Source organism: Prinia subflava, chromosome 3 (assembly GCF_021018805.1).
Source record: "Prinia subflava isolate CZ2003 ecotype Zambia chromosome 3, Cam_Psub_1.2, whole genome shotgun sequence".
NCBI lineage: Eukaryota > Metazoa > Chordata > Aves > Passeriformes > Cisticolidae > Prinia > Prinia subflava.
The window spans coordinates 103205652-103232252 of record NC_086249.1 but is presented as its reverse complement, the minus strand read 5'-3'; the positions used below and the strand labels follow the sequence as shown (position 1 = coordinate 103232252).

The window sequence follows — 26601 nt, the reverse complement described above, 5'->3', positions numbered from 1 at the left end:
AAGTGATGCCTCTGACAAGCAGCCACTACCAATTCTTTCCTGTGTCTGTTTTCTGAAGCCATGTTCTTCCCAACATCAGCCTTCCTGGAAATCCTTCATCTGTGTTGGTTCTGTCACTGCTTTCTTCTAACACTGCTGTTCCCTGGATGCTGCAGGGAGCTTCTGCTCAGGGGTGACAAATTAATGCTGATCCCTTTTTTTCCTGTTCCTGTTTCCTAGAAAAAGGCCTCTCTTTGCTGGGGTACCATCTGTGCAACTACACCCTGACCAGGAGTGTGATTAAAATGGTTGCCTACCAAAAGTCCTACGAGAAGAACAGCTCCTGTGGAGGGTGGATCCCGTGGATGGTGTGTCCCCAGACCCACCACAGAACAGAGTTCCACAGCGTCCACGTCCCTGAGACCATCACCCTCACAGATTGCTGTGAGGGATACGAACAACTTGGACTCTACTGCTCCCTGGGTAAGTTTGAGTCAGATGAGGAGAGGAAATAAATGCTTCTCGTGGAAGAAGATTCTCTTTAGCTGAGAACTGTAAAGGCTTAATTCACTTCTCGGCCAGAGGTTCCTATTCACTGAAATAAATGAGTTTATTAAACTTTGTCCAACATGGCAAGGAGTACACATAGCAGATTAAAGCTCCTCATCCTTGCTCTTTGCCACCTCTAGTCACAAATTCCCTCAGCTGCCAGGGGAGCTTAGGGAAGGCACCTATTTCTTAGTCCTCCAAGGGCTCATTACCTGTCCAGGCTCAGGTCACTATCCTTGGCCAAGAGCAATAATTCACTGTCTGGTGGCTGCATGTACATCAGCAGCTTTCTCCTCAAAAGTAATTCAGGATACACTTGGGATAACATCTCCTTTGATGTGGAGCAGGGTCTGTTCCCAGAATGCAATCCCAATTCTGGTTAAAATTTAAAACAAGCTGTGACCTCAGGGCAGCTTGGTACCAGGAGCTTTCCAACCAAAACTACACTAGGACCCATTTTCTTAGGACTTCCTTTGTTACCTGTGGCTGTGTGGGGGATCTGAGAACTCATGAACTTTTCAGTGGATCTGAACTAACATCTGAGTGTTAATAAGACTCTACTCAGGAAGACTTAATCACCTTTTTCCAAAGATAAAAGCTTTTTCCCCTTCTCACACCAGGGTTACCAGTTGTCAGTCAGAAATTCCCAGTTTTATCAGAAATTGAGACATAGATGGAGGGGATTCCTTGGGAAAAAGGAACTTTCTTTTTCTCCAGTGGATAAATTTCTCCAGTGGATAAATTTAGATTCTTTTAAGCTGAACAGGCATCTTGAATTATGTAAACCAGCACTGAACTGTTCTGTCCTCCAGAAAAGCTCTGCAGGACATAGTTTTGTTCCCTATTTTCAGTGTGACATTGCATTTTCTCGATTTCCACTTTTCAGGATGGACCTGGGCATTTACATAATCACACACGAACAGCAGATTGAAAGGAAAGGTCCTGTTGCAGCCCTGGCTCTTGTTTTGGGTCATAAGACTTGGGTGACTCAGATCTGTGGGAATGTCCCCAAACCTGCTCCTGCACCAGATCATGTAACCAGGCATGAGGGGGGATGAGCCACATGTCCTGTCACGGGGTCTGTCAAAAACAATGTGTTCATCCCACATTTAAGTTGCTTCAGAGCATTGGAGAAAGAACTTCCAAATTAATTTTTTTTTCCAGGCGTTTTCGCCACTGTCACGGGTAGAATATTGTGTCTAGCAGGATTTTAACAGAAGGATGGGAACACAAAAATGGTAAATGTGTTTAACTCGTTCCTACAATGATTTCCTAGAGAAGAGAAATTAAAGCATAATTCCTAATTTACTGTATCCTGCTATTGTTTGGCTCCATGGCTGTTGTGGAGTCCCAGCAAAGCAGAATTTCAGCTGCAGGTTACTGTGTGCCCAAGCAGATTTCTCAGACAGGCAAAGGATCTGCTGCTGATCATCTCTATTTTCCAAGCATCAGTTCCACACTGGGGAAAATCTCCACTACATCTAATTATGGTTGAAAAGTTACTTCAGTGAAGTTTTTTGGATATACAGACATGTGCATACATGTGTGCCTGTAAGTATCAAATGGCAAGACTGAGAGGCAATCAGAAAATGGCTTTTTAATTCTGTAGTACAAGGAGAGACCTGTGCCAGCTAAATGTGGAAAAGTCATCGTAGTTGTCACTGTTTGCACAAGAAATTCAGGTGTTTCTGAACCTCTGAAAAATCAAGATCATATTCTTGTGTGGAGAAAAAAAAAAGGCATCCTGGTAACGCTTGAAATATTTTTTCCCAGTATAATTCTGTCTCTTAAAAGCATCTCTAGGGATATTTTAGGCTTGAGAGCTGTTGATGATTCTGTTTCATCTAACATGAACAAATCTGTAAATCTCTTGTAAAGCTTAGCTGCAGAATTTCCACCCTGCCCTTGCCATGTTGTTGATGGGCACTCTGGACAAGTTTGTCCATGAAATACTGTGGTCACCCTGACACTTTTTCCTGTCAAAATTAATTTAGGAATATTTAAACCCATTTAAGGATTTGTATGGCTTCTAGGTGATTTCCATGTTTACATTATTCTGGTATCTTTGCTTTTCAGGGCATTAGTCATAAATTCTGTGAATGGTAATGCAGTGTCTAGACACAGTCTTAAATAAATGATGAGAAGAGAAACTGGAACTGCAGAAATTCTGCACAGCTTGCTGTTGAACTACTGTTATTTCTTCTTAACGTTATCCACGTCCATCCTGCCAGGAGTGGAAAGGTCTCCATGACCTTTCACAGCAGCCTGTTCCTGGCCACTCCTCACCTTCTCTTCCTAGAAGGAAACAGTTACCTGTTTCAAAAGGCCCTGCTTTTATTATTTCTTTACTGTTGAAAAAAAAAAAGGTGTCTAGATCACGTTGCTCTGGTAGTTCTCACTAGTTGTGTGTCTATCCATAAGGATAGTGTTACAGGTGCACACACAAATGATCTTGACATTTTTAAATAACACCTGGAAAGATAAATATCTAAAAGTTAGGAAGCGCTGGAATTCATTCTTAAGGTGGAATTAAATAAAACAATCTTTGTTTTCTCTCTTTTTGCCCATGCATGCAGAGCAGTAAACTCTGTTTAATTATTTGATCTGCAGTGCCCACATTTCCCAGTGCCCAGGGATGATGGAGCCCCTCTGAGGAGCTCCCCAGGGTGTGCCATCCACATTCAGTGCTCTGCTCAGCCTCTCACTGAGTAGAGAATTATTTATCACCTCTTAAGGTGAATCCTGGGGGATTCACAGGCAGCAATTTGTCTTCACAAAGGCTGTGGGAAGCGAGGGAGCTTCTGTGTCTTTCACAGATGGGCAACTGAGCTGCAAAGAAACTGAGATGAGACCATTCTGTGTTGGTTTCAGACCTGTTTTCAGACTCCTTAGGTGCAGTTTGAATTTTTAATAAATTTATTGTGATTTTCATGGTGCTTAGTGCTGCTTTTAACAATTTGTTTGGTTGGGGCACAGGGCTGTAGGTCAGGCTCATGGGCCTGTGAAACCCACGGCTCTGAAAGGTTATTTCACCACACAAAACTTCTCCCAGCATCTTGTCTTTTAGATAGAGACGGGATCCAGTTCTCCAGGCTTGTTTCCAGCTGCCTGAATGGATGGTATGGTTATTTCTGCTGGTGACTGGCTTGCTGCCCACTTTCCAGCACAAGATGAAACCAGAGAGCTCCTTATCTGCCATCTAACCCTGCCTGATCCCCAGCTAGGGAGAGAGGGAGTGCATCAGCACATGGTGAAGGCTGCGTTTTAAGCACACATGTACAACAATACCTTGAATTAAGAAGGCCCAAGACAACTTTAATTGTGGAGTTTCTGGAGAGCACCTGATTTGCAATGTTAAAGTTGTGTTTTAGTGTGCCTTGTGTGCACAGCTTCTGAGGGTTTTCAGAAAAACTTTGCACTACAAAGTGCCAAAAATGCTCCTTGCAGGTGTGCAAGCAGCTCCTCAGCAGGGCTGGGACCTTTCAGAGCTGGCATGCAGATGTTCCCCTCTGACCTAAACCACAGCTGGGGCACAGCTGGCCCTGTGCTCGGCTGTCACAGGAAAGCCAGGGGACAGTGGTGTCACAAATGGGCAGCACTGCAGCATCAGCCTGGGCTGGGAAGGTGTCAGAATGTCCTGTGGGACTTCACCCAGAAGCAGGTGGCTCTGGCTGCCCTGCAGTTTGTGTCCCTTGTGTGGCCCCAGCAGCTGCAGAAATGGGATTATCGGCATCCCTGCCTGCTCCCCGCGGTGTCTGCTGATGGGAATCCTGTCTGGGAATTGCCTTGTGTCTTTTTAAGCCCACTGAAGCTGTCTGTCTCCACACCCCCTGTGCTGACAAATTGCAGAAGTTCCCTCCTGTTTGGGTAAAGAAGTGAGTTCTTTTCACCCATTTTATTATTGTGGGCTCTGGTGAAAGCCAACTCCACTTTCACCCTGCCTTTGGGATTCTGTAAACCTTGTAAACCCTCAGCCTTGTCCCCTCCAAGGCAAAAGTAACACCCAGGAAGGGTGTTAAATATTTGTCAGATGCTGGATCAGCACAAATCCCAATTAAACCCCTGGAGAAGCAATGAGGATTGAAAACATCCACCTGAGCAAGTAAAGCCTACCAAATGCTCCAAGACCCCAAACCCAGGGCTGTGTGATGAAAACTGCCAGCCTGCCTTTGGAACAGGTTTTCCCAGGAGCTTTCTCTGTCATTTCATAGATTTGTCTCCACCTTCTGATACCCGAGACAAACGCAGGGTGCTGGTTCCTGGCTCTGCCACACCCTCTGGAAGAAACTACCCCTTGCAGATGGAAGGAGGGAGAGGAAGGGGGTTATTTGTGGCTGAGCTGATGTTGTCCCTCAGCATCCATCTCCTGGGACATGCTCCATCCTGCAGATCCAGCAGCTGGCCAGAGGCAGGCTGGCAAGTGACCTTTGGTTGCTAAGCTGCAGTTGTGCTTCCATACATTTATGTAAATAAGGGAGGAGAAAAGCCTGTACTTCATCCAAATGACACAGGAGTTGGCTGGCTTGCTCCTCACTGCTTGCTTGGTAGGTGACTGTCCCCAGCATGATTGAAGAGGAGAGCACAAATTGGATTTCCAAAGTGCATCTGGCACAATTAGGCAGAAATGTGAAGTAAATCCATCTCTGTTTCTGCTGATCCGAAAACGATGACCTTTTGATTTCAGATAAAAGGCTGCTGTGGCACCCAGCCAGGATTCAGTGGTGTTTTCTGAGACTGCATGTGAGTCATCAAACCATTTACACTGCAGTTAAACACACCAAAAAAACAAAAGAGACCCAGGTGGGAAAAACCCCTGCTTTGAACCTCAAACCTGCTTGAACTGCACCTGAATCTCAGAGCTGCAGGAATTTCCACACCTGGGTCCAGCTGACCAGGATCCAGCTGGGTTGAACAGTAAGGAGCACTGGTGAAGAGGGAATTTTCTAACACAGGGAGATCCCTTGGTGCTCATTTTTGTGCAAAACCCAGTGTGCCAGGCTGCTTAGCTCCCTGCACAGGAGGAGCAATCTCTTGAGGCTGGGAGTGTGTGTGGGACTCAGCTAAGGCTGTGTCACACCTTAATGTGGCTTTGAAAATCAAGAGGGATATTTCTAGGAAAAGGACCTGTTTGGGGGAACCACCAGCCCCAGAGAGAGGAGGACCTGGAATGTGCATGTGGCAGCAAATTACGTAGATTCAGCTTAAATCTTGGTTATTCAAGATAATTTCCCTGGCTAAGAAGGTTACTTTGCTGAGGGCAGAAGTGCTAGATTCAATATCCCCTCCTACTTCTCAGAAACCTCACATTTACTCTCATCCAGAGCCTTTTGGGATAACAGAAATTGTAAACCCACAGGACTGACTGTTCACGATAGATTTATAGTTTGCTGTGGACGTTTCACTTGCTATGGGCTTTATTACGTCAAATGTGGTTTTCCTGCACCACAACTGTTTCTATTGCAACAATCAGGTTCGTTTTTCTCCTGGCTGACTTTAATTGCCCAGTAAAGGATCAAAAACCTGGAGGTGCAAAACGAATGGAAAAGAGATTTCTTTCAGGTTGCTTAGAAAGACCAGAGCTGAGCATTACTTGGAGCTGTGTTTGAGAGTGTGGGTAAAGAAGTGAGTTTGTAGGGCTTGGAAATATTTTCTCTTTTCCTCCATAGAAGAGATTTTGTGCTAGCACTGAGCCAGAACCACTGTCTGCCCTTGGCTTGGGAAGCAGCAACCTCCTGCCTCTGCAGGACTCTCTGGTGTGGGCTACCAACCTCCTGGAGTGGCCAACTGGAACAGAATTACTGCAGCTGAGATTAAATTTGTGCCACAAAATGTTAAAGGAAAGTTCTCAATTTCTATCTTACACAGCACCTGGTTTTCTTTGATCATTAGATATTATTTGGATTAGTCACAGCTGGTATCAGGCACATTTTCTGTTTCACATTTAGAAGCAACTATGAGCCCATCCGTTCATAATTATTAATGGAAAGTTAGAAACTCAAAATTTCTGTAACAGAAATGTCATAGACAAGAGAAAGCTGAGAATATTTACACCCTTGAAATGAAATAATGATACTTTAGGCTGCTGTTTTCTTCCCATTAAAAACTCAGAACAGATATTCTCCTAAAATGAGGAGGAGGTGTTTGGTATAAATTAAATATCACAATTTTATGGAAACAACTCTCTGTATTTTTGCTCTCAGAAATGTTTTTGTTACTTAGCACTCAACAGATCCAGTGTATTTGCCTCAAGACCTGGTGTTTGTCCAGTGAAGGATATGGAAACATTTGATTATCCTTGCACGTTCGATACTGAATGTCCAGGGCTGAAAAAATGCTGCAGCTCATCCAAAGGAGCAGGCTGTGTGGATCCCATGCCAGAGGGTATGTTACTGATAAATCCAACGCTGCTTCTAATAGAAATATCCTTAATTTCCCCTCCTGAGGGTGGGAGTGGGCAGGAAAACTGTTACCATAGCTCTTCCTCAAACAAATACACGAGTCTGCCTTGGATGGATTCCAGGATATTCAGCCTCAGTGCTTGCACCCCTGAGCACCGAGTGCTGTGTGGGTGCTGTGGGTCCAGCAAAGCCTCCTTGGCTCCTTCTCCTTGGCTCCTTGTCCTTGGCATATGGCAAAGGAGGCCCTGGCCGGTGGCTGCTCCTGGGCCCCTCACATTTGCCAAGTTCAGCGTTGCTCTGTTTCCTCAGAGCCTCCCTGAAGCTCTGTCACCTTCTGCAGCCCCAGAGCTCAGGTGGACTTGGCTGTTTTATTTCCTACGCTGCAGGGAGGATGTTCTGGTACAATGTGACGGTGCTGGTGAAAATGGATTTTCAGGAGTTAATCCGGGTGGATTCCCACCTTCTGAACCATTCCCGCCTTTTGCACTCCCTGGTATGTACAAAAATCAACTCCTCCCTTGCTGTGCCCGTGGTTCCGTTGCTCAGGGGCCACTCTTTGCTCCCCCTTTGTTCTGCCAGATTGATTTTTTTTGGCCCTGTTTCTGATGATTTCTGTATTTCTGATCCCTGAATGCCAGCTACACCCTTAAGCAGTTCAAGTAACATTATCATCTTCTTTAGCAAATTTTTCAGGTCCCTTCCAAGGGCAATTTAAAGGCATACTGAAATAAAGGGGGTTTTCCTGCTTAAGCTGCTTGCTCCAGCTCTGTCTCAGTTAAATTTTGGGCCTATGACAGACTGGGACCAGACTTCAAGGCCTTCAAAGCATGGTTTCTGATATGGAATTTTAAGTTAAGCCTTTCCAAGGCAACCTATCTGCCCTAATCTGCTGGCATTGATGGGCAGGAGAATAGGAATGATAACACAGCATGGATGTAATTCTTCCTCCTCTCTGATTTCCCCTTCTCATATCCTAAAAAATCCACAAAACTCTGGTCCTGTTGCTGTGTAGTAGGGAGTAGGGGCAAGGATCCACCTAGGCTTTTATATCTTGGTCTGAAACAAGCTATGTGAAAGTCAAACACTCATGAAATGGGGAGTTGGGGTGAAGCTGTTCAATGAGCTGCTACTCAGAGTGTCCTGCTGTCCATTCTGCTGACTCAGAATCACACAGAATCCCAGAATCACAGAATAATGAGGTTGGAAGAGACCTCTAAGATCATCAAGTCCAACCTATGCCTTAACACCTCAACTAGACTATAGCACTAAGTGCCATGTCCAGTCTTTTTTTAAACACATCCAGAGATGGTGACTCCACCACCTCCCTGGGAAGACAATGCTCAGCCCACCAGCAGATCCCTTCTCTCGTTCCTGACTCTCACTTGGGATGGCTTGGTGTCTCTGGGGTCTCTCTGGGCCTCTTAATCCCACTCCTCATCCTGACTCTGTTGCTTTTCCTCCTTTTCTTTCTTTGCCAGCAGTCCATTTAGCTGGACAGCTTTATTGCAGGTGAGTTGTAGTGGCCTGTGTAATGTGTTGTAACCCACTGAGACTTTGCAAAGCAGGACTTTTCCCACCTCTTCCTGGCTTACACCTCCTGCCAAAGCATTTTGAGGTCAGCTCCGCACCCCCCTTAGCCTGGCATTTCTGTAACATCAATCTGCTGTGAAATGTGAAAGTAAGAACTCACCTTGCACAAATACAGGCCACTACCACTTTGCCATGGTTTCCTAATTTCTCCCTACACTCAGATTATGATAACAACCCTTGCATAACTCACGTGCTGGGGAATGACCTGGGTGCTCTGGTGTTTGCTGCCCTGTTTTCCAGATCACTGGTGCACTGCAGCCCCGGAATGCCTCTGTGCACCACATCCAGAGCCACCCTGGGGACATCTACGCTGGGACAGTGGCCTCCCAGCTCCTCCTGGGCATGCACCAAGCAGCTCCTCTGGCAGAGGTGTCCTCCTCCCTGCGGGCCATGGTGAAGCGTGTGTATGAAGTGGTTGATGCAGAGGTGCAAGGTCTGTGATCCTGTCACCTTTTTGGGGGGTTTTGTCCCTCCTCACTTGGGATCTCGTTGATGGAACCATTGATTTGCTTCCAAAGATAGCACTGAGGATCTGGCAAACATGGCCCTGAGTTTTCTGTTATAGGATGGAGAGTTAATGATTGTTTTGGAGTGGATAGTTTGGAAGGGAATGCTTCTGAACCCTCACATTTATTTTCTCCCAGTAACATTGTTTTTCAGATGAAAAACCAAATATGTGTATATTTGTAGCACAATCATCAGCTGTATTAAACAGACTCTTAAAATACCTGTTTTCTTGCAATATTCTGTTGCCATGTTACTTCCAGTAGCTTGTATGGAACAAATAATATTTAATCTATTAATTACTATATTACTACGTACTTTTAAAATGTTACATAAACATTTCAATATATTAATTTTAAATTATGTCAATCTATTTATTGCTCTGCAATCACCTGAACATTTTTACTGCTGAAATGCATCCATAAGCACCATTTTCAATGCTTCTTATTCTGTGTTTAGTCAGTCCAGCTTTCAGTGAAATCACAGGGTAGTCCTCCTGCCTCCTGTGCTGACATCTCTGGTTTGGATGGCATCCTACAGCTGTAAGCAGGAGCTGCCCCTAACTGTCCTCTAATTCCAAAGAATTGGGGTAAAAAGTGATGGGGTGATAACATCCAGAATGTCTTTAACAGCATTACTGCAGATTTACATTGAATTTATCATAGCCAGAGCCTGGTCTACACACAATGCAGATCAATCTCGATGCTGCTCCCAATGTCTGTGCAAGGTGTGTTTTTCTTCCTAGATGTCAATGAATGCTCCTATGCTGAATTCAATGCTTGCCCTGAGAAAAGCAGCTGTGTAAACCTGGAGGGTTATTACAGCTGCCACCCTCAGCATGAACGTGCCACTGTCATCCCTCACGGGCTGAGCCCAAGGAAGGAAGGTAAGAAATGCAGGTCTCACCTTGGGAAGAGCTGGGGATGTTCCTGCAGGGCTTTGTGCTCCTTTGCAGGAGTCAACTGCAGGAATTTCTAGAGCATGAGTGCCCCTTCTCCTCCTGTTGGGAGAAAATGCCACATAAACCTGTTACCTGTTCCTGAGGGAAATGCAGAGTCTTTATTTCACAGTCCCTTGTTGTTTCTTCTATGTCACCCTCACCTGCCAAAACCTAAAACTTCAGACCCTACTGTTTCTCAGAACAAGTCACTTGTCAGTGCACCTCCCCAGCCTCTCGAGAGACAATTAATGGCATTATTTCTACAATTTTCTCTTTTCCTGTTTCGACTGCAGCCTGGACTCAGTGGTTGTGTGGTCCCACCCTGAGCTGCTGCACTGCTGCTGAGCCCTCTGCTGCAAGCAGCTGGAGTTTGGCTCTGGCTGAAATAATTCCTTGTGGTACCAGTTCAGCAAAATATACTTACAGCCCACAGACATCAATGGGCCTGCTAATAGGCTTTAAGATAATGAGATGAATAACTGCTTGGAGATTTGATGCTTTAGTTAGAAAACAATTTTACAATCCCTTAATCTCAAAAATTAAGATAATGTATTACTTCATGCTTTTGTGATATGATAATACTTTTATTTTCTATTTATATTACTTCTATTGGTGCTTTCCATGTGGAAAACATGAATGCTATTATTTTGGATTTGCTTTCTTAGAAATACTCTTAATATGATTTTCCCCTAGGCATTGTAGGATCTACTCCAAGTTCAGTAAATGCTGTTAACACTGGCAGTATCTCTCCTTCTGTAAGGGAATCAAGTCTCTTATCCATAACCAACCAATCTACAGATGCTGGGTGCTGTAAGTAACCTTGGATTTTAATAAATGTTTTCTAGATTTATGTTGGGAACAAACCTCAGTAGATTTGTGTTTATCTGGGTGATCCAGCTCTTTCAGGCAAGAGTTATTACAATCCTTTTAAAAACACCCTGTTCTTCTGTGGGAGGAAATAGATTTAAGTTGTTCTTTGAGAGTTCAGAGAGACAGGCTGGATATTCTTGATCTTCATCCACAGGTTCTGATGGAAGCTGAAGCCAGAGGAATTAAACTGAGGCCCCTCTAGAGCAGGGGGGGGTGGCTTTGGGGCTATTTGGCAACCACCTGGCTCAGAGTGCTGGAAACAATTGTGTTCTATTGAAGCAATTTATGAAAACAACCCTTTTTCCTTAGTCCAGGCATTAGCATGAAAGGCTTGGAGCTGTGGCAGCAGCATGCCGTGGTCTCTGGGTTAGCATGGGCTGTGATGCTCAACTCACCCCACCCCAGCTCTCTCCAGCAGAGGTGTCTTGTCTGGGCTCTCTTTTTATCTCTCGAGGCAGACAGACTGGCTCTGCTGCAGGGCAACTCATCCCACACAATTTAAACACCTCCTCCTCTCCTCCCAGGAGAGGAATCACCTCTGTCTGTTCCCATTGACAATGGTTGCACTGGACTGGAGTGGAATGACAGGTGAAATGCTGCATGTCCCTCTCCCCCAGCCTCTGGGAGCTGGGGTCTGGGGGGTTTCCAGGATAAATCCTGGCAACCTTTGCCTGAGCGGGTGCATTTTGATGATTCAAGTGACAGGAGGCAAAGCAGATGTCAACACACGTAGAACACCCAGAGTCACTCTTGAAAACTCATTCCTGTTGCTTGCACCTGGATTTGTTGCTTGCACACTGACTGATTATTTATGTGACTGGAGATTTGGAGGAGATTAAGTTGTCCAGAGGAGCTGTGGCTGCCTCATCCCTAGAAGTGTTCAGGGCCAGGTTGGACAGGGCTCTGGGCAGCCTGCTCTAGTGGAAGGTGTCCCATGGCAGGAGGTGGAACTGGGTGGTCTTTAAGGTTCTTTCCAGCCCAAACTATTCTGTGATTCTATGATTCAACAGAAGTGCATATAAAAGGAAATAAAAAGGTTAAACACTGAATCAGTCACTCTAGTGGGATGGTTCATGGTTGAGGGGATCTGCTAGTGTAAGAGGGGCAGATTCTGTCCTGTTGTAAAGAGAACCTTACCCTATTGACTGTCAAAGTGCTTGTCTGTAGTGGATTTAGAACAGCACAAGGCTTTAAAAGTGAAATGTTGCTTTTTCTGTGCCAACTCTTCCTGGGACTGCAACAGATCCCTCTGCATTTACAAACCATCGAATCCTCAGCGTTACCAGCCACAGCTTTGAAATGTCCTGGCTTGTCAGCTCCACTCTGAACCACACTTTCCAAGTCCACGTGTCCAAGGGCAATGAAACCGTACAAAACCTGAAGACAGAGGAAATGCAAATGCTTGTGTCTCACCTGGAAGCAGGTGTGATGTATTCAGTAGAGATCAGCTATGAGACTTGTGGAAAAACTATTATCTCCCATCAAAATGTTAAAACAGGTAAAGAAACCCTTTAAAATACATATAGAGATAATATAGTAGATATCTTCTCCCTTCTCCTCTTTCCATCCCCACTCCCTTGCAGTTCAGCAATGTCCCTTTGGTCCTCACTGAAGAACATTTCCCACCTTCTTCAACACTTTTTATCTCATCTACTCCAGCATTTATCCAACCCACAATATCAGGCAGCAGACCTTTGGCCTTAGTTGATAAAGCAGTGCTGGAGCTGATTAGACTATTACAGATTTCAGCTAAACTATAATTCTTTTAAAAAAACTATTTCTTCACTGCTTTCTGCTGCCACCCATCTCCCAGCAGGCCTCGTTTTTTCCTGGTTGATGGCTGTGGCCAGTGGGAAATCCAGGCAACAGGTCTGTCAAGGGCTCAGCTGAGCTAACAAGAGTGCCCAGAGGAAGGGCAGATTCTGCTAAATAAAGGATTAAAGAGAATTACAGGGCCTGAATAAGAAAGCTTCAGAATACCTGCCCAGTTCTGTTCAATTAACTGGTGCTGGGAGCTTCCTGAGGCCCTAATGTGTTGATCAAACATAATTTTGCTTCTTCTCTAGTCTTAAATTATTTCCTAAGCCTCCATGCAAATAAAGAAATAAATCTCTCCCCCTTTATTTCAAAGGGTAGGCAGTGAACTATTTATTACTGACCACAGTGGGAATGCTGCTGTTCATGTTTATCCCTAAGAGCCTTCCCTTTGATGAGATGAGGGATGACTCCAGTTTGGGTCAGGAGGAAATTACTCCCTTTGTGGAGGGAAAGGAGGAGGTCTAGTGGTTATGAAAACAGTTGGAGCCCTTGAGAAAAAGAAAAGTTTTCCAAGGATCAGTCCAAGGAGTAACAGCCTCGGAGTGTTTATATAGGACAAAGCAGTTAGAGATTCCTTGGCTCTTGGTTTTGGCTCCTGTGCTCTGTACAGTATCTGTCAGGGCTCACAACACACACAAGGGGCATGCAGAGCTTTTTGTTGTATTTCCAGTTTAAGAATGTATTTATTATCCCCACTACAAAGATCAGGAAAATAAATAAATAAAAACTGTGACTGATTGGCCAGAGATGAGCCCATGGGCAATTCAACCCTGGGTGTAACTTCAGTGCAGGAGTTGTGCAGGGCCAGGCCCAGGTATGTGTAAACCCACACATAAAGTATGTGTACCACTATTCTCATGCAGTTGCAATTAGGCACCAAAATAATTCTTTAGACTTGATACAAGTGCATCTTCTCAATTTATCAGAAGCTTGTAGGAGCCTATTTGCTTTATATTTTTTTTTTTTTAATTTAATACCAAACTCTCTCAATCTTATCTCCATTTCTTCCATCAGCTGAGATTTTGGTCCAGGTACATCAATTTTAACTGAATCCTTTCCTGCTTTGTCAGTGTGTTTTAACGTTGTGTCCTACAGAGGCCAAGATATTTGGTGTTACTATGAGGATTCTCAACTACAACTTCACTGATGATTTCCATAATTCCAGCAGCTCAGCATATGAGGAATTTTCAAGACTATTACTTACAGAGGTAAAATGGCTATATCTCTGGGTAATATATGGTGGGTTTTTTCAATGTAAAATTTATTTAATCTAACAGAGGATTTTATGCCTGGATGAAATATTCATTCAAAATCAGCATACTATTTCCTGTGACCTTTCTTTGTAATTACAACAAAATTCAACTGACTAGACAGATCAAGCCCTTGAACTTCTTAGCAATGAAGCCAGTGAGAATTTTTTCCTGCAGAAGAGGGAAGGAATTATAGATGCAGGCATGCAACAGAGGCTCCTCTCCTTGGATCTTTAATTTGGCTATAAACTCACAATAAATTAACTTGAGGCTTTTAAATGGATTATTGAAATGGCATTCCTGGCATTCATTTCAGCACAGCCTGCTCAATAAATGTCTTATTCCTCTCAAAGCTCTTTCTTCTTTCAGGAAAAGTATCTGGATCAGGCTTTCTTCTCCAGCCCCATTCCTTGCCTGCACACGTGGCCACAGTCCACAGTCAAGTGTAATCAGCCAGAAACAAAACTTGGGTCATGAAGGCCAGCTCCCCAAAAAAGGGGAGATTTCAGATGGAGCAATCTCCTGCAGTTTTGCTGCACAGAACAGGGCCCATACAGAGGAACTGGGATCTCCATCCAAAACAAGGCTTCCCCAAAACAAAGGGTGACTCATTATCATGTGTGAATTTAAATGCAAGAGAAAAACCCAAAACAATAAAGGAGCTGTACAGTCAAGGGCAGCAAAGAAGAGGGATTTGCCCGACAGAAAAGGCTAGTTGAATGTCCTCAGATGGTTTTATTTCCCACAGTTGCAAATTGTTCACATTTGTTGTGTAGGAAGATTCTGGTGAGTCTTCTCTGAGATTAATGCAGACCTGATGGGCTTCCTCGGGTTGGGAAGAAAAAGGAGCATTGCCCACCTGTGTTGCTTCTGCCTCCTTTGCAGAATGATGTTTGTGAGCACAGCATCGCCCTCTCATTTCTTCCCTCCTCATTTTCTTGCCTCTCTACCCTGATGTGAGCTTAGACCAGCTAAGCTTGTTCGTAGGAATCTTTTTGAGCAAGCTCTGACTGAATGGGAACAAAGCTGTGCTGATTCATGGCTGGTGCTCCAAGGCAGGCTTTGAGGAGTGTGCAGGAACAACAGGCTCCAACAAGGAGCAGCCTCCCAGACATGTAAGGTAAAACTGCCAGCTCCTGCACAGCACAAATATTGACAGCAGTGTGGCAGCTTCAATGTTCACAGTAATGCCACTTGTTCAGCTGAAGTGACTGCTCACTGGTTTGGTAATTAACCTTGATGAAATTGAGATACTGCCTTGAAGCTGGGCTGTCTCAAACACTTTTTTTAAGTTGTCCACCCCAATTTTTCTTGTCTCTCATCCTGAGGTTTCTTTGTTATTGGACTCGGCTGCAGGCTGAACTTGAGCTGGTGAGTTTCAAATGCTCCCTGGGAACTAAAGCCATGCCTACACTTGTAAATAAAACAAAATGCATATGTGACATACAGAGGTAACACCAAGGCTCTGCTGCATGCACTGACCAGGACAGTTCAGCTCTGCTGCAGGCAAACAGGGGGAATTCTGCTCCCTTGAGCCAAAATTTGGAACTTGGTTTGTAAGACCAGTGGTCAGATGGATACAGTTTTCAAAGGTATCATAGAATTATCTAATCACAGAATGGTTTGGGTTGGAAAAGGCCTTGAAGATCATCCAGTTCCAAACCCCTGCCATGGGCAGGGATACCTTCCACCAGACCAAGTTTCTCAGAACTCTGTCCAACCTGCCCTTGGATATTTTCAGGGATGAGGCAGCCACAGCTTCTCTGGGCAACCTGTGCCAGGGCTTCATCACCTTCACAGTAAAGAAGTTTTTCCTAATATCTAATCTAACCCTACTCTCTGTCAGATTGAAGTCATTCTCCCTTGTCCTGTCACTCCAGGCCCTTGTAAATAGTCTTGCTATTCTATTCTTGCTAGTCTTCCCAGTAAGTTCCCTTCAGGTTCTGGAAGGTCACAATTAAGTCTCCCCAGAACCTTCTGCTTTCCAGGCTGAACAATCCCAATTCTCTCAGCCTTTCCTGGCAGCAGAGCTGCTCTGATCTTGCTGCCTCCTCTGGATTCTCTCCAGCAGCTCCACGTCCTTCCTGTGCTGGGTCCTGGGGCTGGATGCAGCTCTGCAGGTGGGGTCTCACCTGAAGGGCAGAGGGGCAGAATTCCCCTTCTTCTGCTGCCCACGCTGCTTTTGGTGAAGCCCAGCACACAGGGGGTTTTTGGGTCCCAGTGCACACAGCCAGGGCGTGTCCAGCCTCTCATCCCCCAAGCCCCTCTCAGCAGGGTTGCACCAAGGAGACTGGCATTACTTTGTGCCACAATAATCTCTGAAAAAATAAGATTTCTGAGACACTTGTGAACTTTCTACAGCATCTTCTATGTTGTGCTTATATAAATATTTAAAGAGGTACCTGTCGGCTCCCTCATCGTCAATGCTTCTCTCCCTTTGCTCAGCTTGAAAATTCATTTCCACCCAACATTTCTGCCTTGTACAAATCTGGGAAGCTGAAAGTGCAGATTGAATCCCTGGCAGCAGGCAGTGTCATTGTGAGGCTCAGAATCACCGTGCAGGATCCTGAGTTTCCAGTGGATGCCTCCACATTTGCCCCAGTGCTTTCCTACCTGCACAATGGCTCCGTGCTTGTGGTGGATCAGCAAAACACTGCAGTAGAAGGTAATTTTTGTTATTATTTTTTTGAAGGAGAAAGCAGCGTTTGTGTTTTGATCACATGTGGTATCACCAATATTCTTCACAAATTAGAGGAACAAAGGATGTGGCTTGTTGAAGAGAAAACCATGGTGTGAGAATTCTTCCAGGGGTTTTATCCATAAGCACAGAAGGGTCAGGCAAAGGAGCATTGGCTGTCCCCAGGTACCTGCAGGCACTGTTTCTTCTCACTGTGTTTAACCCAAGTGGAGCCCTTGGTTTCCCTATTTATTTTCCTTCCTCTCCTCTCTGTCCCCAGCTGGAAGTTTGCCATGCCTTTCTTGAGCTGAATGGCAACAGGATTAGTGTGGAATATCTGTAGCCTTTAGATACACACACTGGACATCTTCACTCTAGAAACCCAGCCAGAGGAATTCCCAAATGTCCTTACTGTGAATAGGTCTGAAGAAACATGCATGGAATTTATGTTAAACCAGGCCTTTGTTTGATCTTCAGTAATCACCACTTTTATCTTCAAAGGACTGAGTTCTTTCCTCAGGTTTCCCAGCTGGCAGAGACAGCAGAGTTCAGAAAGTTGCCAAAGCAAACAGAATGGGTTATTCTCCTCTTTTGGTATTGAGCCTTTCTGAGTAGGAAAAACTCCCTTTGGAGTTGCAGAGCATATAGAAGTTAAGGAGAACAGGACAGGAAAAAAACAGGAGACGAACTGCACTCGGAACCTACAGATATCACAGAGGCAGCTGAGACTGAATTTCAAGATGCTGATGCATGCCAAAATACTTTGTAAATGTTATTGATCCTGCAATCAAAAGGCTGAGGAAGAGGAAGGCCATAGCTCTGGACTGTCACTTCAGCTACAGAAAACCACGTAGCTTCCAGAAGCACCAGCTTATCCAGGGGCACAGCCAACACCTCCACTCCTCCTTAGGGGCTAAGAAAAGGGGATTATTTCTTAGCTGTACCAAAAGAAGAGTTTCTTCAACATGAGCTTCCTAGGTGGAAAATAAGGAGTGAAACACACGAAGGAAGGATTTGTATAATGGGGTGTTTTGCTTCCTGGCCCCTGAGAGCCCCAGGACATGGCCTGTGGCAATAAGCCCACCCAAACCTTGTCCCCTGGATCCTCCCTGCAGCCTGGCCACCACCAGGCTTTGTGCTTGGTTAGTGACAGTCCATTGAACTGTGAAAAGCGGGGATGGGGAGTCAGATGGGACAGCACAACTGAAGGGAGGGAACCAGTTCTCTTTGAATAGTCATAAATTATTAAGTTTATTGCCATGATGAATAGAGAGAATAAAATCTGTTTTGTGGGCCATGGTAAGACAAGAGAAAGGGATATGTGCTGAGTCAGGCCCAAGATCCTTCTAGCACAATGTCACTGCCTCAGTACCAGCCAGGAGCCAACTCCTGGAGAAGGCACCACCTCTCACTCATAATCCTTAGCCAACAACTGTTTTCAGCTCCAGGACTCTCTGAATCCAGAGGGATTTCTTAGGGTTTGTTTATCCCCCATGAATTTCCCCAGTTAAATCAGATAAATCTTTAACATCTGCAAGATCATTTGGCAAAGAATTTCACAGATTTTTCCCCTTTGCATGTACCCCTTACAGGTGTATAATAGGTAATCAGAGTGAACACAAAGGTGGCTTAATAATTTTTGGATTAGGACTGTTGGTTGATGTGTGTGTAGGGAAGTGCCAAATTTAAAAGGCCAGAGAGGGTGCCAAGAGTGCAGAAAGAGAGCTCAGAGCAGACCTTGGATGAGACATGATGGTTTAGAGAGGAAAAAAGTGCAAGAGTGATCCACCAGTCAGTTCCAGTGTTTTGACCCGATGCATGATTGAATGTGGCCATCAGAGGTGAAGGAATTTGCTTAAAAAGCCGTGCTAAGTGAGGAGAAAGGAAACCCCCAGAGACAATGGAGGCAGTGAATGTAAGTGATTTGGCAATTAGCATCTCTCAGATGGTGTTGGAAGCCACCAAGGGTCACAATTATTTCATAGCAGGGTTAGGAATTAACGAGATTTCATCTCTGGGGTTCAGTCAATCCTACACTCTTCTGCATTCCCTCTAAGTGGCTTAGGCTGAAACATAATAAGCAACTGGCCATAGCCACATGAAACCGTCTAATGGAGACTACAATGCACACAGCAATTACCCAATGACAAAAAATAAAAGGTAAAAAGAATTAAAATAGAAGGAAGGAAAAGCGAGCAGAAAGATGAGTGCATGTGTGTGCATGCACACGGAATGGGGCATTCCTTTGTTTCAGAGAAATAATCACCATCATTAATCTGCAGGCTTGCAGAAAAAGAACTAATGTTAATTTGTTATTCAAAACAATTTTCTAGCCTCTGCTCAGAATTATTTGTCCCAAGACACAGTTTTTAGCCTCATTTGCTGCTCTCCCTCTCGCAGGGCCCTGAGGCAGTGAAGGTAAGTGCACGAGGCAGTCACACAGGGAGGGCTTACCTGGGATTCACTGGAATTATTCCTGTCCAAAGGACTAACTCAGCCCTTGCAGATTTATATAAATCCCTCAAAAGAGAAGAGACTCAGCAATAAAAGAGATCTATAACTGCATGAAAAGGCATCCCTAAGTGATTCAGAGCAGCTGAAATCAGACATAAGGAACACCCTTAGAGCATCTTCATGCATTGATGAATCAGGATGTCTTTTCTGACACTACCAGAATGAGGGTCACAGTTTTACAGCATTACTTTTGAGAAGAAAAATTGTATAAAAAGAGATTTTGCCCTTAGCACTTCCTCTGTTAAGAACAGAATAGTGCTTCCCATGGGAGTTGCTAACATTTACTTTTTATTTGAAGCAGAAGATTATTTGGATTAAGTCTCTGTTTGATGTTGTATCTACTGGTATCTAGTGGTAACAGATCTATTAATTACCTGATATATCTGGAGGTGCTGTACACAGAACTTGGTATAGTGAGTGATTTTGATATAATTGTAATACAAACCTACAGCATTTTTCACTATAAATGTGTTTACCTCTAAAAAGAATAATTTAAAAAGTCTTTACTCAGAGAAGATACTTTTCAGAGTACAAGAAAAAGAGAATAACAAAACAGATAGTGTTCTGCTCCACCCAGGGCTTGGCTGACAAGTAAATGATGAAAAAGGAAAACCACATAAGTAAATTAAAAAAGGACTACTTCATGATTATTTCTAGCTTAATGCAGCCAGCAGGGAGGCTCTCTGACCCTTGTTCCTGTTCTGGTCCCACAGACTGGGATGAATGTGCTTCCCAAGCTGAGAACGACTGCTCTGTGTTTGCAGAGTGTATCAATCTGATGGGCTCCTACATGTGCAGGTGCAAGACAACCATGGACACCAATCCCTCCCGACCTGGAAGAAACTGTGAGGGTGAGAAAAAGGCCTCACACCCCCCCAAAAAAGAGGGGTTTTGCCATGAAACATTGGAATAAGTTGTGGGGTTTTACATCTGCTTTTATAGCATCTGTTCATATAATTGCACCTTTGCAGTCTGTGGCTGGAGGGGTATATATGACCTGTCTCTAACGATATTTATTTTTATATATGTGTATATATATATTGTCACAGTGGACATGGAAAGAACCACACGAGGACACGCTGGTGAGCGAAGCAGGAAAAGAGGGACGAGTTTATTTACAAAACTCAGTTTTATACATTTCCTATGGGGCCTGTGGATTGGAGGATGGAATTCCACCTCTCAATCCACATTGGTCAAACCAACCGTCAATCACCTTTCTCCTCCCACCTAGAAATATGTAAACAATGAAAGACAGCAAAACATGGCCAGTGTTTATAGTAGAAAGTGTGATAAGGTGAAATTTCTGACTCCAATATGAAGAACATTACAGAAGGCTTAGAAAAGTCTTTAAAACCAGGGTGACATATATATATATATATAAAATAAATAATAAATAAATTATATTAAAAAAAAATAAGAAATATATATATATTCCGGTGAAATCTCTCTGAGATCCTTCTTGATAAGGCTGATAACTGGAAGGAGTACTTTTCCCTCTCTTTCTATGTCTGTGGCTAATTTCCTCCCACCGAGTTGACCCACAGCCTTGCCAGCCAGAACAGGAGGATCCAGGCATCAAATCTGCTTCTTTGTGTGGGCACAAACCAGATTTAACCTCATAAAAATCACATGTTTTGCAGCGTGTCCACGAGCATCCAAGAGCTGTTTTTGTCATGCTGCCATGGGTGGTTGGGTGGCCTTGGCGCCATTTTCAGGCCAGGCCCTGGCGCTCCTCATCCATCTTCAGGCCCCATTTGAGGGTGTGTTCACTGTGTTGCAGGTGAAATTGTGGATGCTCTCGCTGAAACCATGGCTCCTGAAAGAAGAACAAGCACAGACTTTGCTCTTGAAGAGAGAAGCCCTGCAGGCACTGCTCCTGCTGCCACCATCCAGACGGCGGCTGCTGCCGGCTCCGGCTTGAGCACCGTCACACTCTTCCCTGCCATGCCAGCCCTGGGTGACAAACAAGCATCCCACAGCCCCGCCATGGCTCCTCTGAGCCCTTGGGAGAAAGCTGTGGCCCCACAGCAGGGTTCCAGCAGGGCCAGCAGCCCCAGGGCCACGGCGGTCACCCCTGCGGGTGCAGAAGCCACAAGGCCATGGCAGCAAAGCTCCTTGGCCAAGGCTGCTCTCCCCACCCTGGGCACAGCAAGGGAAGAGCAGCTCGCTCCAGTTTGGCTCTTTCCAAACCAAACAGCCTCGGCTGCCACCAGGACTGGCACTGCTGCTGCCGTGCCCCACACCGGCTCTGGAGGCGGCCCTGGCACAGCTCTGCTGCCCATGGGGAAGGCTGGCAGTGCCACCCTCAGTGCCGCTCCGGGAGCAGATGGAGAGGTGGCAGGGGACAACAGCTCCTGGCCTGAGGGACACCCTGGAGCTCTGGGGACACCAGCCTTGCCAGGGACCTCCCCTGCACCCAGCCTGACCCACAGTGAGTGCACACCCCATGGGATCTGCACGTGTGGGGATTCACCTGGGGGACTGTTGGGAAAGATGAAATGGGAAAGGCTTATGAATAGGATTGCCTGGCAAAAGATTTTGAGAATACGAAACCTATAAGTGAAATAGAAATTAAGGCGAGCTTTGAGATGTAGGATGCCAAGGCATTAGTCACTGAACAACTGAAAAACAATGGGTTAGCCAGCTGAAGGGGAATCCCTCCTGATTGAACAATACCCTTAGCAAATAAAGGGATGCCAAGGGTCCAAAGGTTTGGGGGACCCTGCCAGTTTGACAGAGAAGAAGAAAAGGGGTCTACAGAGTAGATTTTAGGGTTTAAAATGTAACACAGTGTGGTAATGTAGTGCTTCTAATAGGCTGTGTGTAAATTCTATAGGATTTGTGTTCTTTACTGGTTGGATGTTGTAAATTAGCATATTCAGGACAGAAAAAGATATAATGTATTGTGACCAGAACTTAGGTGTCTCTCAAGCACGCTTTCAGTTGTGACTGGCAACTTTAGGCTGGCTCTTCTTACCCAGGACCCCAGATTGCTGTAATTTCATCTACAGCAGGTTTATTAAGAGCCCCTTGGGAGTCCCGCATTTCTCATCCAGGCTCTTACAGGGGAGAAGCAAAGCCTGGCTCAGAGTTCAGAAAAAGGCATCTCAAACTACCTTTTCAACATCAAAATTATTTTCTTGGCGCCTGCAAATTTTTCTATATCGATATTTTCTGCAGGAATTGGCACTTTCTCCTTGCTAAATCAGCTTGTGAAAGCAATTCCTCTTCCTGGCAATTTAGCAGTTGCTTTTATTGATGTTCCATTTCTTCAGCTCCAAGAGGAGGAAGCACATAAAAGAGTGCACTGAGCGTGGCTAGTGGCAACATTTGCTGCTCGTCCTTTTGCCACACATCCTGATTTTTCCAGCAGCCTCTGGCACCAGGACACAGCAGCAGCAGCTGTCTATGGAGTTAATTTAGGGAGGAAAAGGACCTGCCTTCCCTTTCCTCTCAGCAGAGGATGATTAGTCAGAGTCCTCCACAAATCCCCTGTGAGGCAGGAGCTGCCTGGAAACCTGAGAGACACTGCTTCAAGAGCTGTAATTGAGAGCAACAAGGCTGGCAAAGGTTTAATCTGTTTGGGTTTGGGCAGATGTGTTGTGGCTAATTAGGGGATTTTTCTGTTGATTGGAGCTGAATCATGTTTCAAAGAGTCAGATTTGGTCTTAAAATTACAGTTTTGTTTGGGATAGGAAAGCTGCTGTCTCTGCCCATCACTTAATGTATTTTTTTTTCTCTAGTGTGTCACTATTCAGTTTGGCTATTTCAGTTTGGCTTCTGCTTGTCTTTATTCTGTCTCTCATGCCCTTCACATCTCTCTGATCTCGAGTCACACTTCCCTCTCCTCTTTTCTCTCTCCCTCCCCTCTGATCTCCTGTTCCTGGTGGTCTCCACTCATCCAACCCCATTCTGGTGCTCCCTCATTCCTTTCTCCCTGGAAAATGCCTTTTTCAGCTGGGTAAGGCCAGTTCTGCTGCTTCTCCAGCATCTCTTGTTCCCCCAGCCCTCCTCACCACATGTCCACTCCTGCCATCCTGCCCTGCCTTGGGCAGCTATGCCAATGTCCTGTTCAACTGCTGTCATCTCTCCTCCTAAAAAAGCATTTTGGTTTTTTTTAAATGAAGACAAAGATTTATTTTTATTTTTTTAAGTATAACATTAGCTAATTTTAACTGACAAAAAACCCCCACAAAACAACAACAACAACAACAACAAACACACACACACAAACCAAAAAACAACAAACAAACAAACAAAAACAAACAAAAAACCCCCATAAAGGTAGTTTTCTCTCAGCTAGAAAACAAACTGAAATATTCTACACTAAAAAAAAGGCTCAGTTTATAAAAACTTGTTTTATATCCCTGATCAATCAAATATTCAGCCAAGTGCTTTTGCTGGGAAAGAGGCTTGTGAAGGGCTTATGCCTGAACAAGAGCAGGAGCCACCAGAGTGGCATTTCACTAGCCCAGGGCAAGAAATTCAGAGGGCAAACCCCATTTTTTGTGCAGTTTCATGTGCAGCTCCTCCTTGTGGCATCATATCTGAAGTGGAGGCTCAGCCTTAACCAACTCTTCATAGTCTGGTGTTTTAAATACCAGGGAGCTTTTTTATTATTATTTGAGAATTATTCAGAACATTCTCCCCTCTCACCTGAGACAGCTGAGTGTGTTTTATCCCCTAAATACCTGTGTACACAGGACAAGCCATGGCAAAAAGCAAGCCCAAATCCTTTGATCAGTGCTGAGGATTCCTTTGGGATCAGAATCATGCTGGGATAAAGGAACCCTCCTCCAGTGGCCTGCTTCAAGCAGGCATTTCTCCCCTCTAAAGCTTTACCTGATTACTCTTTCTTTCCCTCCAGTACCTACCCTTGTTGAAGTGATTATTTTCCAGTGTCAGTAGAACCTGGATGTAAAGTGGTCCACAGAGTTTATGCAGAGCTTTATAATTATTTCTGTTTCAAAGAAAGCAGCTAAAATGGCACATTAAAACTGAATATAGGAGAGTGGCAGTCTCAGACCTGGTGCCTGATACCCCATGGAGCTGCAGTCAGGTGTGTGCAGGGAGGAAAGCAGAAGGTAAAGACTGGTGACTTGATTCAGAATTTTAAACTGAATCCGTGACCAAATAATAAAGTTCTTGAAGTTTTTGGTGAAGACTCTCCTGTATTTACACCAACCACTGAAATATTAGGTTTTGCTGTGCCGGGAGTAATGATTTGTTCAGAGCTAGGGGCAGAGTGAAGGCAATTTACTGGCAATGGTCACAGCAGTGGATGATTGCAGTCATCACTAAATGGATGCCAGGGGCACAAACCATGCCTTGAGAAGCCCTTTCTCTGATCTCTGATCATTTCAGTGTCTCTAGTAACAAAGCCAAACCCAGAGGTACTGGGAAACACTGAGAAATCAGGAAATAAACTAAAATGTTTGAGTCTGCCTTGATGTCATTCCACAGATGTGAACTGGGAGGGAAGTGTACACCCTGCTGGGATTCATCTCAGCCCAGCAGAGATGTCCAGGGTGTCGATGTCTAAGCTCAGGCAGCTGCCCTGCCTTCTTGTGAGGCTGCAGGGAGGATTTGATGCTGATTTATTCTCAGACTCTTGGGGTTTGGACTACATTTCAGAGGGCTGGCCTTCTGCTGCTAGGAGTTAATGCATGTGGCCAGGAATGCTGGACACTGTGACACCCCTGTCCAAAGACTGCAGGCCATAAAACAGGTATAGAAATTGTCTTTTTTCTTACCTTGCAGCCTTCCAGAATCTTAGTGGCACAGTTCGGATAACAAACATGGGATACTCTCCAGGCTTTGGCAATGCAAGCAGTGAGGAGTATCAGACCTTTGCACAGCTCTTTGTTGATGAAGTAAGTGCTGAAGAAGGATGTGACCTGTTACCTGTCTCAATAAAACCCTGTGTATGGTCTTTTTCCCCCAAAGCCTCATGTGTGTCCCTTGACACACCTGTAAGGTTTGGCTTTCCCTGACTGCCTGAGGCTGCAGAAGAAGTGAAGCTGTGTTTTAGAGGAAGATCAGGATTTTGGGATTCTCTGGTACCTCCACGTCCTCTCCTTCTCATATCTGGTTATACTGAATTATTGATCTCCTCCAGGGGTGTGGTGGAAAGTTAATGGAATTAACAAAGTGCTGTGATACCCTTGCCCTGAACAGCACTATCCTAATTAGCTGTATGATTGTTATTATCCTTTGCAGCAGTACCTGGAGGCTGCCAGTTCTTGTAACCATCCTGGATTCTGTAGCCCCATGTCTGGAAAGGGAGTGCTTTCTTGAAAAGTCACCTCTGCCCTCACTTCCAATTAGAGTGCAGGATATCAAAGCACAACGGGATATCTGCTGTGCCTTTCACCCTCTCAGGATTCTCAGGCATTGCCTTTGTATATAATTTGCCTATAGTATCTAATATTGAAGTGATTTTGTCAGAAGTTTGTTCCTTCTGGCGCTGCCACACCCATTCCTGGAAAGCCACTGGTTATGCTGGGCTGCTTTACTGCCTCCCTTAGCTCCCCTTCACTGCCTGTGCTGTCAGAGGCCTTGAAAAGTGAGGTGATAAATCCAGCACTGGCAATTTGATGGATTCCCAAACCCTGCAGAGTCCCCAGAAGTGCCACTGGAACACAGCTGGCACAGGGGCACAGGCCAGCCTGGGCTCACAGACAGCTGCAGGGAGAGAAGAGGTGATCCATTTTTCCTTCTTGGACATCAAACCAGTTTCCCACTGGCCACTGGACTGGTTTGCACCTTTCTGGGTGTGTTAGCAGAGCACAGCTTTCCTGGAGCTGTTATGGCCCCGAGCTGTCACATCACAAAAGCTGTGACAAAGCCGGAGTGATGTGATTAGCAAAGCGAAAAGGGGGCAATTCTCCACTGACCTCTCTCTCATTCAGCACCACGCTCTGCCCGAGGCTATTTCAGAGCAGCACAGTATTGAAATGGACTGAAATTAATGTATTTTCTTCATTCAGTCACAGATCTTAGTCCAGAAAACCAGGGGTACTAATATATTTAGGGAATATTGTAAAATGATTGCATAAAGGAACAAAATGAAGTTTGGTGTCAGTTTTATCTAGGTCTCAAATTTTCAGGCAGAAAATCATTACTTGTGATTGGAAGGAACTAACTCCTTTTCCCAGCACTCTGATTTTGTGGATCAGCTGGAGGGATGTTTTAGTGTTGATTCCTTCCATCTCTGAGCCACTGTAAATGGGCTATAATTGCATAGCTGCTGTAAATAATATCCCAAATATTGTATTTCTAGATGCCAAAGAAAATTTAGGAGACCAGAAAGATCTGTATATTTTCTTTGCAGGTTATGAGGACCAGAAATGGATCTTTTAAAGTAAATGAGGGAAGTTTTATGAGCTTTAAAAGCACTCTCAGGTTCCAGTTAAATACAGTTTGCCAGAGTTTTTTTAAAACCTCTTTGGAGTCACAATCTACAATTCAGAGGATTTATAAATCCTAATGTGTATAATGGTCTTTAGCCCC

General features: G+C 44.7%; 1 protein-coding gene across 1 annotated transcript in view; it reads left to right on the top strand.

Moving 5' to 3' along the window:
• Positions 1 to 215: 215 nt before the first annotated feature.
• The window catches only part of LOC134548552 (uromodulin-like 1), a gene marked incomplete at its 5' end in the record, with an annotated part of 45320 nt that continues 18934 nt past the window's right edge, over positions 216 to 26601 (top strand). Inside the window, 11 exon segments of the mRNA XM_063393455.1 lie at positions 216 to 462; positions 7049 to 7419; positions 8757 to 8949; positions 9766 to 9906; positions 10654 to 10770; positions 12074 to 12328; positions 13744 to 13856; positions 16344 to 16563; positions 19803 to 19940; positions 20870 to 21520; positions 24850 to 24962. Of these exon segments, the coding sequence (XP_063249525.1) occupies positions 216 to 462; positions 7049 to 7419; positions 8757 to 8949; positions 9766 to 9906; positions 10654 to 10770; positions 12074 to 12328; positions 13744 to 13856; positions 16344 to 16563; positions 19803 to 19940; positions 20870 to 21520; positions 24850 to 24962 (2559 nt within the window).